This window comes from Pyxicephalus adspersus, chromosome 3 (genome assembly GCF_032062135.1).
Source record: "Pyxicephalus adspersus chromosome 3, UCB_Pads_2.0, whole genome shotgun sequence".
NCBI lineage: Eukaryota > Metazoa > Chordata > Amphibia > Anura > Pyxicephalidae > Pyxicephalus > Pyxicephalus adspersus.
In genome coordinates, this window is record NC_092860.1 from 54,781,894 (window position 1) to 54,809,253 (window position 27,360).

At 36.3% G+C, this 27,360-nt stretch overlaps 1 protein-coding gene across 7 annotated transcripts in view; it reads right to left on the reverse strand.

The window, feature by feature from the left end:
• Positions 1–7,288: 7,288 nt before the first annotated feature.
• FCHO1 (FCH and mu domain containing endocytic adaptor 1) overlaps positions 7,289–27,360 on the reverse strand; it is a 70,657-nt gene continuing 50,585 nt past the window's right edge. For 5 of the 7 annotated variants that reach the window (XM_072404711.1, XM_072404713.1, XM_072404709.1 and 2 more), the window contains 18 exons: positions 26,618–26,690; positions 26,493–26,517; positions 25,571–25,628; positions 21,335–21,519; positions 19,394–19,418; positions 19,024–19,080; positions 18,884–18,935; positions 17,625–17,713; positions 17,120–17,455; positions 15,380–15,474; positions 15,197–15,290; positions 12,433–12,544; positions 11,280–11,435; positions 11,055–11,184; positions 10,145–10,326; positions 9,564–9,607; positions 8,868–9,032; positions 7,289–8,018 (listed from right to left, as the gene is read on the reverse strand). In XM_072404711.1, coding sequence (XP_072260812.1) covers positions 7,999–8,018; positions 8,868–9,032; positions 9,564–9,607; positions 10,145–10,326; positions 11,055–11,184; positions 11,280–11,435; positions 12,433–12,544; positions 15,197–15,290; positions 15,380–15,474; positions 17,120–17,455; positions 17,625–17,713; positions 18,884–18,935; positions 19,024–19,080; positions 19,394–19,418; positions 21,335–21,519; positions 25,571–25,628; positions 26,493–26,517; positions 26,618–26,690 — 1,898 coding nt within the window. In that variant the 3' untranslated portion in view covers positions 7,289–7,998. The remainder of the gene's footprint in view (positions 8,019–8,867; positions 9,033–9,563; positions 9,608–10,144; positions 10,327–11,054; positions 11,185–11,279; positions 11,436–12,432; positions 12,545–15,196; positions 15,291–15,379; positions 15,475–17,119; positions 17,456–17,624; positions 17,714–18,883; positions 18,936–19,023; positions 19,081–19,393; positions 19,419–21,334; positions 21,520–25,570; positions 25,629–26,492; positions 26,518–26,617; positions 26,691–27,360) is intronic. The other 2 variants (XM_072404715.1, XM_072404710.1) reach the window with 1 other exon arrangement.

Below are 27,360 nucleotides of genomic sequence, written 5' to 3' on the forward strand. Positions count from 1 at the left end.
TTCCAACAAGGAAGGTGGATTAGGTGACTCAACAAGTATTTGGGTGGCTTTGTAGGAGGACTAAAAGAAAACAAAGTGCAGGTTAACCTATTTACAGTATGTGTGGATAGGTGCTGTTGAACATATTTTTTTAAATGAGAGCACTTGATTCTACCTAAAGTAGAGTTATGGTTGCAGCATCTGTAAGCTGCCTTTTCTAGTTCTAATAAAATCAAGCTTGCCTGTTGGTGTTCTGCTCCTTTAATACCTAATTTACCTTGTACACCACAGACCCAGAAAGAGAATACAGTTCAGGTGTTTAGTAATCGTCACACAACTCAAAAGTTTTATCTGCATACTTGTTTTAGCAGTGTGACTGGCACCAAAAGATCAGCTTTACATCCAGGTAAAAAATATTTTACAATGAGCTCAGGAAGAGCAGTGCACTTAATCTCTCAATGGTAGGTCAACTATGAGGAATATAAGGGACTGTGGTAGGTGTAAAGTAGATGTAGCAATAATCTTGGACTCTATTTTCTTCTTTAGGCTATATTCAGCACAATGAAGCCACACACATTTTTTTTAAAATACATCCCACATATTGCTATAGAAGCCTATATAAGACCATTGGTTTTGTTAACAATTAGGCGTGGAACACTTTCATAGTACACGGATGTGTGTAACTGTCAAACACCTTTGTAGCTCTGACTCATTTTTACGTCAGAATTCCACTTTTAAAGTGATCTTTCTTTGCTTTTAGTTTACCTAAGCCCTATATATAGCTGCATGCTCTTTTAAGCTCAACTTACCAAAAAGGACAGTATAAATTAATGTTCTAAAAGAATGCATAAAATAAGCGTGAAGACATTTTTTAAGGGAGTGGTGTCTTTTATTATATAGTAGCCATTCACAGACTGATGAAAAAATTGAAAGAATTAATGGCACTGGCCAATTAGTCATCCCTAAATGAAAATAAATATTGATAGGCTTCGATGTTATAAAGCTTATACAAGCAATCCATACATACCAAATACAGGAGTTATTTACTGTTGTTCAGGGGTTTAAAAAAAAGTGTTTTTAAAGTCAGTTATCCTCAAAGAGCGATATGTGTTGGAGTGATAATTGCTTCTTAACCAAACCAAATTATGTGTGTGTCTACTTTATAAATGCTAAGCATACCAAATTGATTTTTGCCCCAGGACATGACCCATAAGGCTTTATTTTAATAAATATCCTCCTTGATTATTGTTTATTAGCAAATGTTTTAAAATGTACTTATCACCTGTTGAAACAAAATATGTACACTACAAATTTTATTTATTACTGATATATGGTTGAATACGAACATTTTAAATGTTATTTTAGATTTAAGAGCCTTGGTTTTCTTTCATACCCATTTGGACTAGGAGAAGACAGATCAAATGGGAATAAAATTGAGCAGTGACATTGCAATGCTGGAGGGGATAACTATACAAGGTAATTGTATCAATGTGCAAATAAACTGCAATGCCAGCATATTTTGACAAAAATGTCCTGGGGCCCGGTGCCCTGTAATTTATTGCACAGACTGGGTGAAGAACAGTGAGCACTAGGAACCAATCACTGTTGATATTCTGGCAGTGCAGGGTGACTCTGTTGTTGCTGCTTGTCCAATGGCAAACTAGAAGGATTTGACCCAGTGCTCCTAAAATCTGTACTCTTGTTTGAGTCCAGCATCTGGATTTGCTATCTGGGTGGCTGGATCACAACTGCCAGAGGTTGTGCGCTGCTCTACATAGTGAGTACGCAAAATGTACTTTTCTACTTACCCACGTATTTTCTTTCTATCAAATCATGTCTGGCTCTGCTGTTTCTCATCGTAAGTGCCTAAACAACCCTGATTCATTTTTGTTATATCTGTGGCAGTTTCACCATTCCCAGTCAAAGGGTGAACATCCGCACATTTGTAGAGCAAGCCTATTTGGCATATTTCAAGGTTAAACTTGGTGACCAAGATACGCTTTGGGCCCCTCAAAAGGTTTGCAAACAGTTTGTTGAGGGTTTATGGATGTGGACAAAGGGAACACGTGATAAGATGCCATTTGGTATACCTATAGTTTGGCGAGAGCCAGGAGATCATTTCAGTGACTGTTACTTTTATATAGTGTAAACTTCAGGATATAACAAGAAAAATTAAATTTAACAGAGTATTCTAGTCTACCATCAACTATACGCCCAGTGGCTCACTCAGTTGAAATCCCAGTGCCGGTTTTCGTTACACTACCCTCTCTTGAAGAACCTGATTATGGTGATGAACTAGCTGATGAAGAGTTTGAAATTGAAGAGGACTCTGTAAGGGATTTGATCAGCAAGAGTTGAGTGAGTTAGCACGTGATTTGGGACTATCGAAGAAGGCTTCAGAACTCCTAGCATCAAGACTGCGTGTGAAAAACTGACTTGAAAAAGAAATGAAGGTATCATACTTTCAAACCAGAGAAACTGCATTTCTGCAGTACTTTAGAACTGACAGTGGCTTTGTGTATTGCCATAACATACCTAGTTTAATGGAGGAATTGGGAATTCCAATCTATGTCTCCACTGATTGGCGACTATTCATAGTTATTCACATCGATAGCTCAAAGCGGAGCATAAAGTGTGTCGTCCTTCACAATGGCAATATATTTGGGTCAGTCCCAATTGGCCATTCAGTTTCTCTTTGTAAAGAATATGCAGACATAAAGAGAGTCATTGAGTTGTTGCCAACACAATTGGGTCATCTGTGTTGACCTTAAAATGGTAAGCTTCCTTCTTGGTCAGCAACGGGGATTCACCAAGTATCCCTGTTATCTGTGCATGTGGGACAGCAGAACTTGTGAGAGGCATTAGGTGGAAAGGAATTGACCTCCAAGATCTGCCCTAAAACCAGGTGATCCAAACATTCTACATGAGCCACTTGTTGATAGAAAGAATATTATATTCCCGCCTCTGCACATGAAACTGGGTCTGATAAAGGCCGGTGTGTTTGATGGTCCACAGATTCAGCAGCTCATTAAAGATGAACATTTCATCAGGACAATGTCAGAAGTCGAAAAGAATGCTTGGTTATCGTTCAAAGCCATTGTTAATGGCTTTCTTGAAAACACACTGTTTTACTGTGCATATTTTTGGTAAAATGTTTTAATAGAAATAAAGGCTAGTAACAAATTATAAATATATCACATTTTTCTGTACTGTCCTTGCCCCCTTTTATACTTGCAGTGGAAAACCATGCCCTGCCAGGCACAAAGCAAACTGCCGCTATGCACCCAGGTGCTGCAAAAGCTGCACCGCAGGTGACACATTTGCATTTATATAAGGCTGGAGTCTGTTCTTCTTCCAGAGGCCATAAAGCAACCACATAGACAATAGCATTTTATTGCTGTCTGGAACTGCAACCACATCAACAAAATGGTTTCCAATCACTCACGTTCAGATGAATTAAGGGAATGCCAAGAGTGTACAAAGTTGTCACCCAAGCAAAAAGGTGGCTACTGTTAAGAATCTAAAATATAAAACATATTCTGGTTTGTTTAGCATATTTTAAACATAATGTTGTGTTCTTTATTAGTTTATTATTTTCATTTATATTTATATCATTTTTACATTTCATTATATCATTTTCTGTGATCACCAGAGCAGGCAATTTTGATACACCCTTTGGCTTCATTATAAGTAAGGATATAAAAGGTTAATGTTATGATTTTCAGCCAACATGCCAATATACTCTGTAACCAGATATTAGGGACACCTGTTTAATGTTGCCTTTGTAATAGAATTCTACTCTGCAGTAGAATATTTTTGCATTAGTTTACTATGGATTTGACATAGACTTCATAGCTGCATAGTGGCTTAACAAGGGTATAGGGAGCAGCAGTTAAAAAAAGACCCTGCCACCACATACTGAATTAAAAACTAAACACAGACAGGAAACCAGAATTTAGTACAGTAAAAGAGGCTCTGCTACCTAGAGTAGTTTAAGACTCAAGAGATAAACACTGGTACAAGAGAAAACAAATACTTAAAGAAGTACAGAATTAAAAGACTTGCAGACTGCACAAAATACTGAAACCTTGTTTTCCCAGCCAGCAGGCCAGTTAATCAGGGTGCAGCTGCTGCAAGTAAAAAAAAAAAAAAAGATTGGCCTTTTGATCTACTGCATGGTAAATAATGACAAGGTTTACTATAAAGTTAATTTCAGTGCTTATCTGATGACATTTTTATATAATATTTAGTTTTGAGTAATAGTAACAATCTGCATCAGAAAAAAATTCAGGTGACATGCTTTCCAGTAACAGACACAAGATCCAAAAAAAGAAAACATGAAACACACATTATATTTAACTGGTAATTAACTCTTAAGCAGCATATTTCCACTTCCTTCTGCCTTTATTAAAGGGCAACATTAATTTCCATAGTTTGCTTTTCTGATCTAGTTCATGGTGTGTTAGGAAAAACATCAGGGGTTTAGGTCTCTACTGTAAATGTGCAGTCTAGGCAACATTTAAATATTCCTATTCCTTCTAATTAACTTTTTGGGACAAGCACTGTTTTAAAGACAATTTTATATTGATGCAATAAGGTTGGTGATTGTATTGATAATTTGTATGGGAGCAGGGATGCTGTTTTTCTTCTGATGTTGTAGGATCTTTTTGCTTGCCTGAAACACTATTCTGTTTTGTGTTTTGAAAAATCCTAAAACATTTTTGTACTTTCAGCAGAGGATTCTGATAATGTAGGGTCAGAGCCAAGAGGAAAGGCTCAAATGTCTCTCAACCAAACACTCCCAATGTTTCTTTCTAAGTTCTCTTCTTAAACATCTCAAATTTCTGCAGCACATAGTATTTAATGTAGACAGATTCTCTGCTTTGTAAATAAAAACATATATGGATCAAAAAGAATTCATAGGTAAACTTTAGAAAAAAAATGCACAATTGTAGGACAAGATTAAATAACAAAAAAAAAAAAAAGACACTGCCCTATTTACGAAGCCTGCTGGGACAAAATCTTCTATAATATGTATTACTGGCATTTTACTTTGGAAACAAACTGTGGGAAATATTTATTTCAGAACAGGCATCAAAAGAATTTTAAAACAATGGTATTGCTTTTTCTTTTACATACAAATTTAGTAATAACAAACTTTTAAAAAAAGACTACCATTACATTAGACAAAAGACCCTGTTAAATACAAGCCTTGGAAAAGCTCTAAAAATACAGAAAGGCCAGAATGGGAGTTGAAGTATGTAACTAAAAGCTCAGTATACTATGTGCCGACGGGATCAACATGAAGCAAGCCTCTTATCCTAGACAATGCAGTTGATTATGTTGCAATTGCAGATGAAGTACTGGCCCTTCAAAGTGTGTGTGTGTTTTTTTTTTTTTTTTAAGTTGTCTATGTTAAAGCACTTCAACTAACCAGCTACTGATTTGCTCCTATTTCATGCTGCCTTTCAACCTCCTAGCACACCGAGTAAAGAGGCCTCTGCAAAAGCCATTTCTCTTTGCAATATAAAGGTAGGTTTACAGAGTGAAGGAGTACTAAACAAAGTGTTAGGGTGTTATCTACTTCCTATTATATAAAGACGCCCCAGTCTCCTTGATTGGAAAGAAACAGATATGGCAAGTACCAGGCTGCTGTAATCACAGACAATATAATATGTCCTTTTACAATTTATACCGGTATCACTATACAGGTGCATTACACTGCCTTATTAAATCACCACAAAGTTTTTCTGTCTTCAAAACTCTTCTGTAAAGAAATGATTTTGAAATAAGACCACAGTCTCCTCCTGGTTAACTCAATTCCACAAGAGATGATACACACATCTCAAGAAAGAAATAATATTGTAACAGAGCAAGGAAGCTGTTTATTTTGGTTACCTACTAAATTTAAACGTGAACTCACGTAAAATTATTATTGGACTTTTTTTTCCCACCTAATACTACCGTAAGTTGTATTAATGTAGGTAACACTGGGCTTCATCAATATATACCTAGCTGTAGTCATTGGTCGGTTTATTGTACCGTTCTGAATTATTCAAAACAGGACACTGACACAGGAAATATAAAGTACTGTATATAGATTAACCTGTTCAGCTCTCATACCTGCATCCCCGCTACAAACAGGAGGGATATTTACTATTCCATTGTAGGCTTAGTGATTGCACAATGACTGCTTTTACTGAATACAGGACAAAGGTAGTTTATGGGATCAGGCAAATCTCCTTCCCTAGGTTCTACTTTGAATATGCCAACCCCAATTATGTGAGAAAAATCAAAGGTAAGACAGAAAAAGCAGTTTTTTTTTGGCAAAAGTAGAAACATGCATTATAAATATCATACAGTATTATAAATGAACCCACAACCGTGGATACAATTATTAATATTTGTAACAGCACATTACATATAATATTGTTAGGTGTCTCCCAGTTTAATTTTCACTGGGAGATCTTCCCTGAACCCTATACAAAGGCAGCTATTTGTATTCTAAACAATTGCACAAACATCTCAATCCCAGCTTGCCAGAGTTCTGAGTCTTGGGGTAATAGTGACCACATCACACACTCATCTGCTATTTTAACTAAGACTTTCTTCAGGTGGCACTTTAACAGAAAAACATGATCAGCATTTCTGAGAATTGAATGGGGTGAAGTCTCCCTCTTGACAGGTGGTATGCAGTAGAGGGGTTATGAATTGGCTTCTACCACTCCCTGTGATATCATCGGGTATAGTAGAGCTGGGAGTTCCATTCCTTTTGGCACAAGCAGACCAAACCCAAACAGGAGGTTAGGAAAACAATAAATTTCTATTTTTTGTGTACTTGCAGCATTTTAAAGTGATAATACATTAGGAAGTCTAAATGCATCAGAGATATACCTTTTTTGTGCTGCCAACTGTTAAATTTGCAGCTGTGAAAAGTTGTAAATTAAAATTGTCTAGAAGCAAACGATACCTTGTGTGTTGTGGAGCAATAATAACTGTTTATGTCTAGGTTATGAAATAATAAGCTCAGTTTTGTGCATAAAACATTTGCCAAATTAATAGAGACTATATGGGGCACACAATTTTAATACATAATCAGTACATGTGCACTTACCTAATTTCCCAGAGCAATGTTTACTTTGCAACTACTACAAAATGACTTTATAAACCACTTCAGCTCCCATACATTTATATCTATTATGGACCAGAGTGGTTTGGACAAGGGGGGAAAAGCTGGCCTGCTTCCCTGTATACTTTGGTGAAGTCTTTGTTGGTATACCATACCTGAAAGTACAATATGCACACAAGCTTGACAGCATCAAACTTTATTTTATGTACACACAATATATATAGGTATATTTAGAATATATATTATAATTTTTCACTTAGATCCAATATAGAGCCTCTTAGACAAACGAAACAGAACCAAAAGTGTCAACAGGAAAAACATTGCAAAAAATATGTACAGTGTGCATGTATACTGAACTGGATTATATACAAACACCTTCCATACATCCACTTGCATTATTCTTAAATACACCAAAAGAAGGCTCTAAAATGTCAGAGTTTGTATTTTTTACCCAACTAACACAGGAAACTCCTGAATGTGAAATGATGTTCTTTCTCCTCTTCAGCTGCAAACAAACATCTCAAAACTTGGTCCAACTACAAAACTAGACAGATATAATAAACTTTATAAAACAGACATGTCCTGAAGTCTTCACTCATCATACAATTGTATGGGCACTACACATGATACCAGTGCTGTATTAGTCAGAAAAGGGCTGACTAGTAGTCTTCTTAAAATGTTTAAAGTGCTTGTAATCCAGACCAGCTACACAGAAAAAAGGAAACCTCCTGCATTACTCCACTACATCAGTACCAAGCATGGGAGGCATTGCAGAATGAAGGAGAATTTCCAGCCTCTGAGTCCAAGGTCCAGACTGCTCTGTGACACGGCCCTGGTGTCCAGGAGTAGAGATCAATAGGTAGGAGTGGTGCAAAAATGGTCACGTGCTCTCAGCAAACAAGGTATTTACCTAGGATGGGAAAATATACAGCTTAGAAATAGAAACAATGGCTTTGCCAGAAAACTGAAAGGTGGTACACCAGTGCAGTTATGGTGCTTAGGTAGTAGAGGCACATTACAAGAGACCTTGCCACCAAATGAAAAACCTGCAGGGTAAAGTACTGAAGAATCAAATGTTTACTCACAGTTTTGTTTTCACTATTATTTTTTAATTTACGCAAGAAAAACTGACTACTCTAGAAGTGTCAATTACTGTGTAATGTCATAGCACTCTCCGACTCGTATATCTCAACAAGGGAGGCTTTTATGGGGAAAATACATGTTTAAAATATGATAAAGATGTACTGAACAAATATAAAGGCTACCACTGCTCTTAAGTTACCACTGTCATGATTACCGATAGGTTTCAATGTATTAATTTAGTTAGGTTGTCAGATCCAAGTAAGGTTCCCAACTGACCCCGCCTACCGAGTGCCACACAATGCAGTAAAAATCACAATACGCGGGAAAAAAAAAAAAATACAGCATTTATTTTTAAGGCCTAGGACAGTCAAACAATGAGCAATTAAAGTAAAAAACATTACATCTGTGAACTGTTTATATCCTAAGATCTGATAATCACTTTTTTTTCTGCTATACGTTCTCCCAGATTTAGGACTTTTTCTTTTTAAAAAAAGAAAGATGCTTGCAGTCCATATTAGTGGAATAGACTAGTGCAGCAACCCTACTTCATTAAATATATATATTAGTGGAGTGGGTAAACTTTGCCACCCTAGGTTAGGAAGTGTGCAATATATCACTGTTTTGTTTGTTGGTTTAGGTATACTTAATTATAAGCTGTATAAACAAAAAAAATTACCTGCTGCAAACCTTTTCTTGACCAATGACATCCTATATCCAGAGCCCACCAGCTCTATGTCCACCCCAGATAAAGTACGACCTTCACATGTAAACTGGGCTGCTGCTGGGGTGGGTGTACTACAACCGCGAAGTGGCTGCCAGCGAGCATATAGTCTTCCACTACCTGTAACAAGCAAAATAAGTAAACACACCCTCTAAAAAAAAAAACAATAAAATAGGCATATAACCCTTTATAGGCAACTGAAGAGCTGCATGCTCTTAGATTAAGGTCACAAGCAAAGTATATCATACACAAAAAACACCAAGATAAATGTACAGTAAAAAGATATATGATATACCAAGCAAAAATATTCACCCACAACTGAGAACTAGACAAAAGTGTTCAAACATGAAGTTAATAGGCAGTTGATGATGTTTCTTAGCTGTCCCACTGTATTCTGAATACTGCACCATAATGCTTGTAAATTTGATTGAGTTCCTTCCAAATATTTTTAGGGAAATATAAACATAACCTTACTGATAGCATAACAAGTATGCCATCAGTCAACAGAAACAAGTACAACATGTATCTTATATTTTTTTTAATTGGATAAGTAAAAGATAGTTGGGGTAAAGGCCCACTCATTCTAATACTGCCCTTTAAAAACAGTTTATTACCCTCCCTATGATCAGAAAGTACGTTCTGTTTCCTTACCAGATGATGTACTTGGAATCTGCCACAGCAATCTCCTCTCAGAACTAAAGGAAGGATTGAGTAAGATCAGTAAGATCCACAGAAACAGGTTAAACAACCAGTCACATTTCGTAAGCTGTATTTTTCCTGATCATAAAATAATTATTCACAAAACGGTCATACAGCTCCTTTAAGAATAAAATGTAATTTTGATGTTTTTAGATACAAAACACAAAAATTGTGTAAACTGTATTATATGAATTTTTGTGCAGCATGTTTTCTAATTCAAATATTCTTGGCCAATACATGGCCCAACAATTTAGGGTTCCTTACAAACAAAACTTTTTACATTGGACAAGCCAAAATAGATATTGAACAGCAGCAGCTCACTAATGAGGTCATCTCTCTAGTCATCAAGTAATATTTGTACATACGTAATTAAACTAGGATGCAATAGGTACATTATACTAAGATGTAAGCAGCATATTTTAAATAAAACGTTTGATCACTGTGGTTTTGTGATAAAAGACAGTAGAAAAAAAGTACAAAAGAATACTATAGAGCTAATGTTTATTAAATGAATGTACCCAGTATAAACTTACCATCTGGCAGGAGGATCATACTGCAGGTTAGATACTGTTTCATCTAGTGGAAGCAGTATGTGAATGTCACACAAAGAGGTCATGTGCTGCATGTACTCCAGGCTAAACTCTGTGGATGTGGGACTACAGTTCCAAGATGATGCAAGATGTAAGGGGACAGCAGATTTGGCAGGTTTAAATACCTTGTATAGAAGAATTTGTAAAGTCAATAATTAATCTGCTAGACACAAGTATACTACATCAGTTTTACAGTAAGAACAATTTTTTATATCAAAAATACTTTACAGTAATTCCTAGTAAAGTATATAAAGCTTGTATTACTAACTATACTATACTGGTTTTGTAAACTATAGTTATATAAAAGTATACTTTAAAATGTAGTAAATCTACTGCAACTACCAAATTTGCTAACGTAGAAACCTCAAATATTGCTCATTACCTTTTTTGGGGGTAAAATCTGGTTATATAGCGGGTGTGTTTTTTTTTTTCTTACTTTATTTTATTGTAGTGTGTATAAATATTTTTTTCCTTTCTTGTGTGTATATATGATTGCTGCCTTTTTCTTAGTCATTTTTAAAGAAAAGTGTAAAATTGAGAGGTTACTAAGAAGCTGTTTTTGGCACAAAATCTTGTATAAAAGGAGCTCCCTAGGCTTTAAAAGCCTATTTCTATCCTAAAAACTTCTTCATTTTACCTTCCCCCATGAAAGCTCCTAATTTTTCCAATTTCAACTCATCTCCCAGATCAGAACTAAAAGCTTAACAGTGACTGTAAATGATAAAAAAAATAGGTCATTTAAAGACAGAAACCCCTATTTTTTTAGCTAATATAGAGGAAATAGAATTATTGATTATTAGCAAAGGAAAACCACTTTAAAAAACTACCGAATGTAACCAGAGAACTGAATTACCTGGTATTTAAGCAGAACAACATTGTAGTAAGGAGCAATGTGCTGTTCAGACAGATTTTGTAAGTGACATGTTAGCCTTGGCATATTTAACCAGAAGTCCTTGCAGCTGTGGTCACTCTGAGATAAGTCACTGTGGAAAACAGGATGGTTCAGAGTTACAGTGAAAGCTGAAAAGCAGAACTGCAGAAACATAATGTACGAGAGATTTGATCACTATCATCTTACCTATACAAAAGATCAGAATTAGGAATAAAATTCTCAACATCTGAAGTATGGACTAAGCGAAAACTTAAAACAGGAGGTGGGGTAGATCCTCCAAATACTCGAAGTATACCACCTGGAAAGGACATTGTAAGTTCTCCTGAGATGCGCACTCCTGACCTGAAAAAACAGTACAGTACTTCTCAAAACACAGAATAAAACGCTAATTACTGCATTTATAGTTAACTCCTAGTTTTTTTTTTCTGCATTGAATTTCACATTTGCCAACTCCAGCCTTAGCCATAAGGTTTTCTATGTTACTCATGTGGTACGCTACTGTGCGACTGTCCATATGCACAACCTAAACTAAAGGGTTAACGCACCCCATGGCCTCAGTTAATTAGATATAATTAGGCAGGACAGCTACTGTTAGGAAACACTGCTGCAGCCCAATTTCATTTAAACATTTATTTCAAGACACGATTGGACCTATTAACAGGAAAAAAGGTACAAAAGCAAAGGTGTTGTCTGTAGTGATCAATGAAATTATTGAATTAATATACTTAGAGAATAAAAGAAATTTGACTGATCTATAATAACAAACATTTTTTGCCCACCAGTATTTCTAACAAGCCTTCACTAATTTACAATTAAACTTAAAGTTCACTTCAATGGAAGGGGCACACCTTATTGGAAAATAGCCTCTAAATTCAATTTTAAGTACAGCCCTGATACTGCTTGTTACTGAGGTTATAACTGTCCCATCTGAAAGCACTGGAATGGTATTTATTGTAACAGACTTGTCTATTCTTAATTTCCATGCTCCAGAACTGCCCCAATCTACTAACATCCATCCTGCATGCAATTTAGGAGTACTAATAATTAGTCCTCCTGCTGTCTACAGGAAGGCTGCACTTCATGACTAAATATATAGTTCTATGAATGAAGTCCTATTCACTCTGGATAAAGGGATTACCCAAAGATTTTATAAAGGCAACATTTTTAAGTAGCATTTGCAGACGAATACATTATTTTTGTTGTGGCCTGGAACTGACATCAAGTAAAACATGTTGTTCTTTGAAAAATCTTTTACTTACCTGCTTCCACAGTTTTACCACTCTTTGTGCCACAGAAGTAGGGACCATTTAAACCAATAAAAGGCTTGATCTAGACTCACCCTTCCAAGTCACCTTCTTCAAAGACAGCATGTACATATTCTGTAAAGGCAGCAGCTACTGGCAGAGACTCCTGGGATCCCAATATAACAGGACTAGGACCACGAGATATCCCTAAAAAAACAAGGGATATTAGTCTACAAAGGGATGAAAATGGCTACTAATCAAAAGACAAAATAATTAAACCCCAAAAGAATGCCCTATTGGCATTGTATTACACACACCTAATTGCTCCCAGTCCAGCAAACATCCAAAACATATTTTTTTCACATACTGCTTCTGCATTTATGACTTAGTCTTTATTAAATAAATATTGAGTTGGTGTAACATGTCATATGATGTGTTATTCTGAGATTGTACTCATTTGTATTTTAGAACCTGTGATGGATCATATTTTATAAATATGTACTGCATAAAACCTTTTTCTTATGACTGCCAGGAAGTTAGACACCTTTAATGAACATAATCTAAGTAAGCTGCAGTCTCACAAATCTACCATTTCTAGTTAAGGATTTTGAAAAGTTTTTCTCATTCTTTCTACTTATCAGCAAACATGTTGGGACAGTGAACATGTGTGGAAATCTACTTTAGACCAGGTCCAGGTGGTGCCTATATTTGAGAAACTCCTTCCAATGAAACCATGTCTCTCAGGTTGAAATTTACCCAAGTTCTTTTAATGCTAGGAGTGAGATCCTCAAAACGCAAGATCTCAGTGACCCTATGAAACAATAGACAAATTGGGAGAGGTTCCAATCTCTTCCAAAATACAGGGATACATAGTCTAGCACCTATGACCAAATGTTTGACTACAGCATGTTTGTGCGACTTTAGAAAAATTATTATAATTCAGTTAAAAGAAGTCATCTGGTATATGGCAAATCAGTAAATTTTTGTTTGACCATGTGTACTGTGTCCCCGAGTTAAAACAGGGAGAGACAAAATATGTGTGTCCACATTGTGTCAACCTTTCCATCGTGCCCATCTCGATAATAGATTATAGAAATTTGGGTAAAAGTGATCCAAATGTTCATTCATTCTATACTACTGGGACATAAGTGTAACGTATTGTGAAGGGGGGAAAACAATCCCCAACTTGGATTCCCAGGCTCGCAAGAAAGCAGAAAAAATTCAGAAGTGGGAGCCGTTACCAAGGGTAAAAATGGGAAACAACATGATAAACCACACCACTACCCACACAAAGTTTCCCAATGGCTCTCATAGGACAGTAAAAATCATGCCCTTGCAGGAGAAAGCAAAAATTTGACAAGTGAAGAAATCACCAATAATCTAGGGGAAAGGGAAGTTGCACAAAGCCTTGATGAGAACAATGAGAACCAGCGATCATGATGTACAAAATGATGAGTTCTTCTCAGACCAGGAGAGATCAATTTAGTAAAGCTTGGGTCTACCTACTCTAGGTGGGCAAGGTGGGAAAAATGGGAAACAATGAGGGTGGTATGGCATCAACCTGTGCCCATCCAAATGTGTGACATATATTGGACCGTGGTGAAAGGTACTATGGGAGAGTGACATAGACGTGTGTGTGTGTGTGTGTAAAAGTTCCTTTTACACACGGTTATCAGCATCCACTTTTTCCAACAAGATTGGATACATTTGTTTTCGGCTACTGTCACATAAAAATGCTATGCATATAGTATCAATTTTACTGTCATTGCAAATGACACCTTTTATTACACATTGAGATAAAGCACAGCAAAGCTAGGAGCCAGAGTTTGGAGGCATTGCTGCTGAAGCCTAATAAAAAGTCATCACAGCTCCCATCTTCCATTTACTGCATACAAACAGGACATACAATGATTGTAGTATGAATACAAAGACACATAGTACCGTATTTTTCGGACCATAAGACGCACTTTTTTTCCTCCTAAAGTGGGGGGAAAATCAGGGTGCGCCGCCTTCGTGGGCGGGCACAAGTGCCGCACGCTGGATCTCAGGGGAAATCAAATCAATTTTTTTTTTCTTGTTTTCCCTTGTGCGGAAAACCTGGTGCGTCTTATAGTCCGGAGCGTCTTATGGTCCGAAAAATACGGTATGTTTCACTCTACATTTATTCCCAAAGCAATACAGCAATCAGGACCAGTCCTTACTCCACAAACATAATCCAACAATTATTCACAAAACCTACATCTTATATATTTCATAATACACCTACAGCGCAGTACACTGAAGCAGATCCTCCAACAAGTGAACGAACTAGAAGTGATTTTGTCCATCAATATTAAGATGATGTGACATTACAAGTCCAGCATCTAATATGACTGGCTGACTAAACACTTCAGGAGAGGTCACTGTATGATGTAACAGTAAAGACATATGTTTTTTAATGAAATTTATTGTGTTCCAAAAGATCATGGAGATTAAATGATTTCACTCATTAACATACTTCCTATCAGACTGACAATGCTTACTCACCAATGAAGTTTGTTAGTGGTGCAATACATTGTCACTCACAGACAGGAAGTGTGTAAGAACAGAACAGAAGTGAAAACTTTGATCTTCTTTACCTTTATATTGCATGTTCTGTAGTCCACAAAAAAAGAGCTGTGAACAATGACTAAAATCAAGCAGCAGAGAAAGGCATCAGCTCACTAGATTTCTGGAAGGATCATTTTTGTTTTTTGTACTTATGGAATAGATATAACTAAAAATTTTGAATGTATATTTAACAGACCAAAAATTACTAAATAGGAGAAGTTAACTGCCAGGATTTACATAAAAACAATGCCAACAACGATAATTGCTTACCAACATTTAAAGATGGAGGGGAGAATAAACCTCGATCGCTAGTTGTAGAGGATATAGGACCAGGAGTGAGAAAGGAGGGATTGATAGGTCCTGTCTAGAGAACAAGAAAAAAAAATTTCAATTCAAGATAAATCCATAATTAGGTCCCATGAAGCAGTTCTATATAATATGCACTGTACTCACTAAATTACTGCCTCGTTGTGTACGGGGGGCCGTACATGGTGCTTGAGTACGGACAGAGAGATTGGTATGAGATTCTGAAGAGGTGTCCCAAGAATCTGCAATACAAAGATATATGAAATTGTTTTGTAAAAAACTTTTTTTGTACTGTAAATTTGCAAAAATTCTTTTCTGAGAAACCCAAGGTATACTGCTGCACATAGAAGGACTGACCACAGAAAAATATTTTGTAGACCAGTCCAGGCTACCACCTCCAGGTACCAGCAGCCTGTTTTTTAGTCACAAAATATGGGAAGCATGATCATAAATACAGAAAGTTGGGACCTATGTCCCCTTTAATGGACTTCAAAGAATGATTTTGCAAAAATCCTATTATCTTTCCCATCTATTGAGAGACACATGACATTCTTAACCTTTGGGGCATCCAGAAGCAGTTAAACTGAGGGGTGGGCAACAAGGCAAACATTAATATTCCCATGAAACAACTGAACTAGGCAATGCTTGAAGCTCAAACAGGTACCTAGAAGATCCTATGGCATCAGATGAACATCTACCTGGTAGAAGAAAACATATGAAATGATACTGGGTGGCAGCCCTGCAAATATGGTAAACAGTACCTTCATGCAGAAAAGTCCAAAAAGCATTCATAGATCTATTAGTGTGTCCTGAAAGAATGTAGAACCATACACTGGAGAACATATGCTTGGATGATGGTTTGTCTGATCCACCCAGAGATGTGGAAAAAAAAGTTGGTGCACCATCAGTGATGGAAAAAAAGGAATCGGTCTTCCTGAAACAGTGGCTAAGAGATACAACCACACCCAGTGAATGATCCAAGGTCAACAAGCTAGCATCCATTGTAAGGATACACCAAAAATAGTGAATAAGGACATCCATCTCTTCAGAAGTGGATTCCTGAGCGGAAGACGATGACAGAATGGAACAATTTAAAACTGTTTGGTCCACTTGGGATTGGTTTAAAGAATCTCCCAGACTCCAAATGTATTTATCTTAACGTTCTTGCTTGTTTGTTGGGCGCTATTTTTGTGTCGAGGGTTTGTGTTTTATTATATTTTCTCCAATATGGTGTGGCGTACATTCTTCTTCCCCCTTCCCTTCCCGTCAACCCTTCCCCCTTGGGCTGCTTTGTTCGTTTTAATATTGTTTTTGTTAAAAGACGTTTACACACATATATATCGATATAGGCGGCTAAGATTGCTAAAGCATTCATTATGTTTTACGTTTTCATGAGCGCTTATGGTATTTTCTGTATATTTGTGCCGGAATATTGCTATGTTTCTCAGAATATATGCTGTATTTAGGATGCATATTTTATACTCATACGAAACTAATGCCGTTTTGGGTTAATAAGATCTTTGTGTTTTACGTTTTAATGTTTGCTATGTCTGTTTGTTTTACTGTTCTGTGAAAATTTATTAAAGTTGATTGACACAAAAAAAAACGGAAAGAAATGTACCGCTAGGAAGGTTAAGTACATTTAGATAAAAAAAAATATAATGTCTGCCTTATCTCGGCCTTCTGTAATTCTCAAGCATTAAGAAGAAATAAAGATTCTAATAAATAAAGAAATGTAATTCCCCCATCTCCATACTTGAGCAAGACCACTTACTGCAGAATGACAACTAAGTATTTAGCATTCTTAGAAACAGAGGTGAGCAATGCTGGCCTACATATTTATTTTATAATGGGCTTCCTTAAAAATTCCTTGACTATACAAAATACCTTGACTGGTAGAGAACACCTCTGTCACTCCAATCTTTGTGCAACTAAATACTGGGGGGCTGTGTGTGGTCACTTTTTGTTCCCAGGTGTCTCTTCTTTCATTTGGACGCAGTTCGGAGGAATTTGCTGATGTTAAATCTATTTGCAAGTCAGCAAAAGATGTTGCTAAACAAGAGTCAGTGGTTGAAGAGTCGTCTCGTGGTGTCCATGGTCTAGAGTCTGGAGAAGGCCCAGAAAATGGATGAAAAGGGGAATCCAAACCAGAGTCTTCAACATTTTCAGGGGAAGAAGAAGAGAATGGAGATGGGCTAGAAGTGAGAGTACATGTCCTACAACCTGAGAGGGGAAAAAACAAAAACGAGTTTAACATAAACCGATGCAAACATCAGTCAGTTTTACCATTAAATGACCAAACTAAATATTAGAGGATACAAAGCTAATGTAAATTGATGTCCTTTACCTCTAAATATATGATTTGCAGAAAGCCCATAAAAGGTATTGTTACCTGGAAAATAATCGGCCTCAAAAACAGATTCCTGCAGAGGTCCAAATAAGGAATTAGCAGGGTTAGTGCGGCACACCATGTTTGTATCACTGAAAAAAGAAGAAAACATTTGGTAATTAGTCATATTTTGTGTATGACATATTAGCTGAACAATGAAGGTAAAAATACACCACTGTGAGTTCCAGCATGCTGCAAAATGAATGGCACAGCAGCACATTAAGTGTGCAATGTGGAAATGTGGGTCCTGTCACACATTTCAATTGTGCATCTAAATCTTGGTTTTGCAACATTACCACATACACTAATTACCACAGTATCAATGTTCAGCTTAATATATAGTTACTGTGGTCCCTTACTATCAACCTCACAAGCTCATGTAAACAAACTGCTAAACTTAATTGAGACTGTTAAAATAGAAAAAAAAGTTCCTCCTAAGCAGACCTTGATTAATTAAAATGTACATGAAAAGGAAAAACATTAAAAGTATGCTAACCTTGCCCCCATCTTCTGCATTGCTGGGCAAGATCTAACCATTCCTAATAAATGCAGAGCAGACAATCTCAGCCATCATTAAAGTACAATTCCAATTCCATATTTCCATAGGATGCAAAAGCAGCCTAAAGGTGCTATCAAGATTACTTAATACAGTAGTCCGTATGTTTTTTTTATCATGTGGATAAAAAATAAAAATTAGACCAGTTGGAACTGTAAAATGGTTTAGAAAAATGGTTTGCATATATTGCTATAAATGGCTTGGCAAATGAAAAGAGAGCTCCTATTTTTGAGCATATCAGGTTACTTTTTGCATCTTTGAGCAAAATAAAAACAACCATGAGTTTTTCCAATTAACAGGTTCAAATTGTTCCTTACTTTAATCAGAAAAGTGAAGCATTAGTAGCTTTCATAGATACATAGAGGATTGGTGTTACTTTAAAATGTATAAGTGCTATCATGGGCAAGTAACTCTGTACCTGTGTTTTGGGGTAATTAAGTCAAAATGCTCAATGGATTGACACTAGATGTAGCCCATTGAAACATTTCTACATTTGAAAAGTTCTACATTTAGAATTAATCATTGGATATTTGTGTTATAAATTTGATAGTTTTGGATGGACATATCTTAGTTCACAACTTCTTTTGAATCTCAGGTCTAGATAAACAAATGCATATCCTTGGATTGAACAAGAGTGTGTGTGGCAGTGTGTGTAACAGTGCATGAGACAGTTTGTGTGTGTAAGGTTTAATGTTTTACCACATACCTGTTGGTAACAGTGGATGGAGGAGTGCTGGAGAGAGAGACAGTTGATTTATCTGTATATAAAAAATATATATTTATTGTCATGCTCAATTAAAATTGTGTAGTCAATGAAACACAATTTTTTATTTTAAGTAAGCTCACCTGTCTGACATGTTACTTGTGATTCTGCTGAAACAGAGCCTGTTCCCACTGCAGTGCCTAAACAGCATCATAACAAAGAAATGATCAACTTGAAAATGCTACACTTGAGAGATCAGTTTTACACTTGAGAGGTTCTTTTGTTCGGAGGTAAAATCTAAATTTCCTTTTTCCTAGTTTTGTTTTCACTGACAATAGTCACAACAATTAAAATTTGACAGTCTAAACTCTCCCCAAAAATAAAGAAACTTTAGAAGAAGAGAGACAAATGTAGTAAAACAAACCTTAAAAGTATAAGAAAAATCAGCAGAGTGTGTATGGATGGAAAAGAAAAAACAAACAAAAAAAGGATAAAGACTGTGGGGTTACTTACGTATTGTTTGGCGCCTTACAGATACCTTTAAAAAAAAACAGAGCTGACATTAGATTGCAGCACTAATCAAAAACTTCATACATCTTACTCACACACCATGAGACTGGAACTCACAGTCTTAATAGAGGCAGATATAATTCACTGTAAAATCTGGTTAGTTATTACGGTTAGTAAACTGTACCCACCAAAAACAAGAGGGTTGTCCACCTAAAGTATCAATACCTGATGCTAATGGGCACTGGGCTCTTTAGCATCCATTATGTCCCCACTTACCTCTTCCTCTTTGGGAGTACACCGTAAGTAGTCAGAATTCCCTATCTCAGGTGAAAAGTTTTAATGGGTTCCCTATACTCCCAACTAATTCACTATTGCATAAGGGTAAGTAAAAAAAAAAAATATTTTATTATCCTTTTAAATATTTACCTATGAAATAAAAAGTAGTAAAAACTAATTTTGGTATGGAAAGTGGTTTAAAAATTGTTTAATACAACCAAAATAAACTGGTGGCAGTACCTTCTTTGCATATACCTTCCCCCCTTACTTCCCCTTAGTTCAAAATTTTCTCTAACGCCTTTAATACCCTTAGTTGCATTTCTGGACCGGTGCAGCTCCTGCTGTACTTTCAGGATGCTGTTCATTAAATATACAGTTCTACAGCTCCATTATTCTTATGGGAATTGTCAGAAGGAGAGGGTCTCGCTGCAATGGCTGTGGTCAGAAATTCTAGTGGGATCTATACCGATATGGGGTTTTAACAAGTAGATGTGCAGGCTTTAGAGAAAATGCCAAATAAAGGAATTATACTTCCAAGGAAGGAGTTAGGAATGTTAAGAACAAGGTAAAGCATTTACATGGAGCATTAAAAAGGGCCTGGGAGCCACATCTGCATCCATGTGTCAGACGTAGGGGCACATCTAAAAAAAAAAAAACATTTTTTAGTTTTACAATTTTCAGTTTACCATCAGCTCAGAGCGCAGACAGCAATAACACCCCTGATTGCTCTTCCTCTTCCCAGTTCAATGGTGTAGGAGTATAGAAACAATATTTGATTTACGCCTGCTGGGCACATTCTATTTTTTTCTATCTGTCCCTCAGGGGCTGAATGCAAATGAGAAAGGAATCAAAGCTATGGTACACTCATCCAGAAAGGGCTAATTTTTCTCTTGTTAAAACAACGTCTGGAAAAAGAGAGGCATTGCTCTATTATTTGCTTCAATTAGTTCATTGGAGTTCAGTGAATACATTACTTAACAATTGTTCCTGTGATGTTTCCTTTCTACATCATCTACCAGAACCACACTGTCTGTTAGGAAAGCCATTACTTTGCCCAACATGCAGTGCCAGGTGCTAGGAAAAACACAGTATCTCGCACTCAGCAATTACTCTTTAAAGGCTGTAACTGGGACCTAGAAGGCTGCAAAGAAAACACTCCATACTAAATCCTAAAGCAGAACTTTCAGCAAAATTGGTGAAGCTGTCGATTCGTCTGTAAACAAAGTCCAGTAGGACCCGGCTTCCTTTTTTCAGATGTGGCTCACACTCAGGCATGCAACGAAGGAGAAGCCCGAAGCGTTCTGGGATTTATGACATAGGTATTCCAGGAGGCTGCGGGTTTTCCCTTCATTTTTTATTGTTACCGTAATAAAGATGGAGAGGGAGTCCTCCCTAAAAAAAAGTATTTAGATAAGATATTTTTTAAACACACGCTTTTTTTTATTATATAAAAGGACATACATTAAGATAATAGACAGTGATGCTCAGCCACAGATAAATTGCTGCCATTCTTGGGGCAACATAAACCAGTGTTATCCATCCACCTTTAAACCCTTATTATAAAGTTATTATAAAGCATTATACTAATTTTGCATCCAGTTTTTGCCTCCGGCAAGTAAGATTAACTTGAGTTTGTAATATTGGTGTGCTTTAAATATCAAAATTTACCACTGCTGCAGGAGGCTGAATCATACAGCCCACAGTCTCTCGAAACCTTTTAAGTTCTGTTTCTTCATCCTCCAGTCTCTCCCCAGTTTGTGCTGGTTTGATCTCAATATGGAAACGCCTTGGTTCTCCATCATCATCATCAAAATCGGAGTCACTCGAAGAACAGCAGGTATTTGAAGGTTCTTCTGTATAGTTGTTAAGAAATTTTGAGTAACAGCGTGTAACAATCAGTTAAGCTTAACTCTTCGTTATAAATAGGCAATTAAACCACCTAAATTGTTATTTTAGGTCTTGTGATAATAAACTAGTAAAAAAAAAAAGTAGTTTTGCCCAACAAAAAACATTATTTTACTATGTTTTATATCGGACCTTATCCCACATCTGGCGGGATTGTCCTCACATTAAAGTGTTCTGGAAAAGAACTCCAAATATACGAGTATTATGAGTATACTTCCCACAAACAGCCCCTCATTAATCCCAGGTCTAGATATAGGATAAAAAGGGTTTTGCTACCCTTCACTCTTTGATAACGCACAGTACTTTCTGGACACTGGAAGTCCATGGAAGCAGGTTCAAAGAATGAACTATTTAATACTGATGAAAAAAGAAAGAATGACCCATTTGCATGGCAGAAACAATCTGTGTAAATTTAGATCACCTGGACTGTATATATTGGTATAGAAAAATCTCAAGCTCGTCTAAAGAAATTCAACTCCATTAGCAACACACCCCTTGTCTTTTTTTTTTTTTTTGTTTCTTTAATGGCAACTTTTTCTGGTTTACCTGCTTAGCTCCCTCACTTTTCTTCTTATCTTCTTTCTACCCTGACCACTAGCCTCTTATCTGGCTATATCTGGTTTTCTCTCCATCAGATATGACTCCTTTTTCTTAATATAAAAGCCTGGAAACTATTGGCAGCCTAGAGTCAAGCTTTGAAGATTAGATTCCACTATCAATTGGAATATTATACTTGCAACTTTTTTTTTTCCAGACCAAGATGATAGACAGAGCCTACTCTGCATTACATTTGTTAGCCCTCTCATTTTTTTGTACAGATATCCAATTAAGAGAATATACTGTGATGTTACTTTGTTATGTATAAGGTTTCTATTCTGAAAAAAAAAGAGGTAAAAAGAAAAAGAGTTTATTTCTATAGCCAGAATGAATACAGTATTTATTGTTCTGGATAGAGTACTTAAGGGCTGGAATCCCTGAATTCTCTTAACGTTTTCTAGCAGACAAGAAAAGAAATTTTCATATAGTAAAAAAAAAAAGTTGTCACAGACACAGGTGTCTTCATTTGAAAATTAACCCTGGTCTTTCACAAACTCTAAAATCAGGTTTTCCCATCACCTTCTGTCAAGGACAATGGTAAAGAGGCCAAATAAATAATTAATCCAACTAGCAGAACAAAAAGAATGTTAAAAAATCTAAAAATATGAAAAGGGTTCTAACCCTTCATTTTTTTTATCCAACCATAGGTTTGCCTATACACGATTCAAAAATTCACTCATTGCGATTCCCCCAATTTAGGATTCATGCGTCTTAGTTAAAAGAGAACTATAATTATCCAAGTTTTATTGATGCAAACTCCCTTTCTGCTGCAGAAATCTTATCAGCTTCTTCAGCCACAGTTTATTCATCTCATATGCTGTGATTGTACATTATCAGTGGAGGTCCCTAAAAGGTAGGTAGAAATACGTTATTGCACAAGAGTCATAGTAAGTGTCTTCTGCAAAAAAATATTTTTTTGAACACATTTTGGAATTAGGTTTCACCCTAATAAAATATCTAAATCAAACAATTCATTATGCAGAAAAACTACAATCAAAATACATACTATATATATATATATATATATATATATATATATATATATATATATATATATATATATATATATATAATATATATATCAGTGCCAGATCCATCAAATACAGGACCATCATTTTTGCCTGCTTCCTATATTAACTGTCGATCCAATCCATAGCAGCTGGGGTATGTATGAGTAATGCAGTGCGTAAGCCAGATTTGCTGTAAATGCCTAAGTATTGTTGCAGAATGGAACACACTGTACATTGCACAAGGAAGTCTGCCACAAGAACACATTTTCCCACTGTTCTGGACATAATATAAAGGAAACATTCATATTTGCTCTTTCAGGCAAAAGTTTTTCTGAAACATTTTATAAAGTGCGGATAGGACATAAATTTAGAATTGTCTGTTAAACATAGTTTGTATTGTCTCAACGAGCTCATAATATCTGGTTTGAATTTTAAACGTGGAACAAAAATGGTCTAAATTATGGAAGCAATGAAATCCTAATGTAATTTTGCCTTTGCAAGAGAAAATAAAGCTTTCCGCTATTTGACTCTAAAAGTGTAACTGTAGCTTCTTCACTAGGGTAAAATGGAGAGGGTGTGGTCACAGCATGGGTGCATGAGGGCTTGTTCTCCGCTACCACTTGAGGTCACATCCCACAGACTTCCAAAGTCTTGATCCACAAAGATGTCAAAGTACAGGGGCCTCCTTTGCTGTTCCTAAAGCTGCGTACACACTTGAAATAATTATCGTTGTAAACGAACGACTAACGACCGATCGTCCGATAATCGTTAACAAAAAAGTGCAAAACGACGCAGACGAACGAGGATTGTCACTGGAAACGAAGGACCGTCTGGGCGGATCCGATTGAGCGATGATCGTTCACTATCTATTGTGTGTACGGTCGTTCAGTGATCGTGGATGGTTCTGCAGTACACTTTCTCCTGTACATGTCACTTCTTGCATCGTTCAAACGATCGTATCTACCAGTACAGGCACTACAACAGAACCATCATTCACTCAGGATATATCAAATTTTTATGGTAAGAAAAATAAGTCAGGGTGTGCAAAAATAACATTTTCCTTCCCAAACTGAAAAGTGGAATAAGGTTCTAGTTTGGTGTTACTTTGGCAGACCCTAAAAATGAATCCTAACACTAGTATGAAAATATTCTTTAACAGGGTATTTGGGACTGTAAATTAGTGATTGATCATCCCCTTTACACGCTACTTTATTTATTCTGCAGTGTTTGCTTTTGCCAAGAACCCTTGTTTTAAGTGTTTTCAAAATTTCTGTTTAACTGTTTGCACCAACAGCCTAATTTGTGTGTACCTGCAAACTCCCAATATAAAAGTAGGTGTTAAAATGTAACCACCACCATGAACAAACATGGAATCGGTATTGTTACTTGAAATATTGTAGCTTGCAGACTTTCTTTTCTTTTCATAATAATTTCAGAAAACAATTACAGCACTTTTTTTTTTGAACAGTCCCTTTTCTGCATTTGCTATTTTGTGCCCATCTTCAGTGACTAAGCCTAAAGCTGCGTACACACTTCCAATTTTTATCGTTCAAAATGAACGACGAACGAACGACGAACGATCGATTGGGCAAAAATCGTTCGTAAAAAAAGTAACCAACGACGCCGACGAACGAGGAAAGTCGTTGGAAACGAACGACCGGACCGGCGGATCGGACGACGATCGTTGACCATCGTTCGTGTGTACGATCGTTCGTTGATCGTCCATGGTCTGAGCATGCGTGACGAACGAACGTTCGTTCACTTCCTGTCGTGCACGTCACTCCCTGTATCGCTCAAACGATCGTATCTATTGTGTGTACAATATCTACGAACGATCGTGTCGTTATCTGTATGTGCAGGATCGGTGCTATACGATCGTTCGCAGATATCGTGCAGGATCGTTCGTTTAACAACGATAATAATTGGAAGTGTGTACGTAGCTTTACTAAGCTTGTCACAACTCTGGTGTGTCTGAACTGGAAATTATTTTAACAATGACCTCAGCTACTAAGATGTACATAATACTTTTCTGCTCTAATTGCTACTTAAGATATATGGAAGGTGTGACCACACTTGTAAGGGAACGGGCTAATATATTGGCAATATCTATTAGTGTTTTATCACATTAACACATAAATAGGTTGACTTTCAGTTTCAAATGTAATGTTTTAGGGCCCCACTTCTTTTTGAAATTTTTTTTTATATAGTAATCTCATAATTTCCTATGAGGCTAGTTTAAATCTATTTTCTTTCTTTTTACCAGGTAAACAATAGGGCCTTTCACACATGTGCATTATAATGTGTGCTCATAGGCTTGAAGATTTCTTACCAGTAGAACCAACATGTTTGTATGTTGTTATTACACAATGTATCATACGTTGCAAAAGGATACTAGTTATGTTTTCATCAGGACGAATTGTAAAACCTTCCTCATCAACATCTGGAACATCCTAAATTAGAACAAATAAGTAAAAAGAATAAAAAATACATCCATGATGTAATAATGCATTATCTCACTCATCCAATATTCAATGTTTTGTTAAAATAAGAGTAAATTTGGACTTTTAAACTGCCACCTAAAGCTTCTGTGAAGCTGGCCTTGGTATATGCGGCTCTTACTATATTACAACTGACCTGTTCACCACTAAAGATTATGTATGCTATTCAGTTCATAAGAATAATATTGTTACTGCAATATATAATACTAGTTAAAGCAAGGTTTTGTCATCCCCTGTCATAATTTAACACTAATTAGCACTTGATTACCCTGGAGAGGAATACCACATATAGCATGTGCATTCTAGCATGGTTTCCCACCATACCACTGAAACCCATGATTGATTGATTGATAGCAAGAGCTAGGCTATCTATCTCAGATAAATTCCTCATAAGAATGAGGAAGTACCTTATAAATCTGTACTATTTACATTATTGTTTGTTGTTTCACATTTATGAGAATGTACTATTGAGTTTTGCTGACTACACTAAAAATTGTTGCCAAAATACCCCGTCTTTGAACTACATTCATCCTAATACCACAAATTTCCAGGGTTGGCGAAAAAAAATGTAATTTTCCTGTCAGGAATTAATCTATAAATTCCCAATCTCTTACTCTACACTTGTTCCCATTAAAAAAGACCTTGCAAATGTTAAATAATTAGTACAAAATAATAGATTTTACTTAAACATGTATAACTCTTTTAGGTAACCCACTTGGAAAAATACCTACACAACAGCTGAGAAATCTCTCTACATGTCTAATGTTTACAAAAAAAAAAAAAAGAAAGAAAAAAGATATGCATGATTGTTCTCACCACACAGTCTGGTTCATTAGACTCTCTGCAGATGAAAATAAAATAAAGGGCAATAAATATCACCTGTCAGTTTGTGACATACTCTCACATTATAAACAGTATTGATCTATCTTTTATTAACTTACACAGGGTGAGTGTCCTTCTCCTTCTTGCTCAAACCACGAATACGGAATGGTTTGGACCATGTCCGCTTTACACCTGTGAGAGAGCGAGAACTTTAGGAGTATACCCTGATGGATAGTTATAAGTTAAAAAATAAAAATACTACATAACCTAATGAAGTGTGAGACGTCTATTGGTAAAGCTTGTGTCAGCCATATATGCTTCAACCAACATAAATGCATCTCAAGTTGACAATGGAGTTCTGCTGATTATGCTGCGATAACCCATCTCCCAGTAAAATTAGTAGGGTTGGGCTATCATTTTGTCCTGCAGCCTGCTAGCGGACAGTCAGCAGGATGCAGTGCCAGGAGAGGCTCTCAACCCCAGCCCCATTGTCTGAGACAATAGTCTTTCCATTCTCTGCCTGGCACTGCTTGGGGTGACTTTTGTTTTAGCTGTTCCCAGGAAGATTAACCTGCTGCATATGTTTTACAAGTGTACATAATAACTGATCCAATTAAATGTTTTATATCAGTGTAACAGATGGCTTTTTAGGTGTTAGTAATAATTTTTAGTCAGGACATTTAACCTCCTGGGGAGTTCATTTCTGATCGGATTTATATGTCTAAAAGTGGTACCTTGTTTTTCATGAAAATTTATTTTACCATATAATATATTAGTATGAGTATAATAAAGTTTGAAACACAAAATCATGTCAAAACAATAAACTAAAAAAAAAACATTTTTAAAAATATATTTATAATTT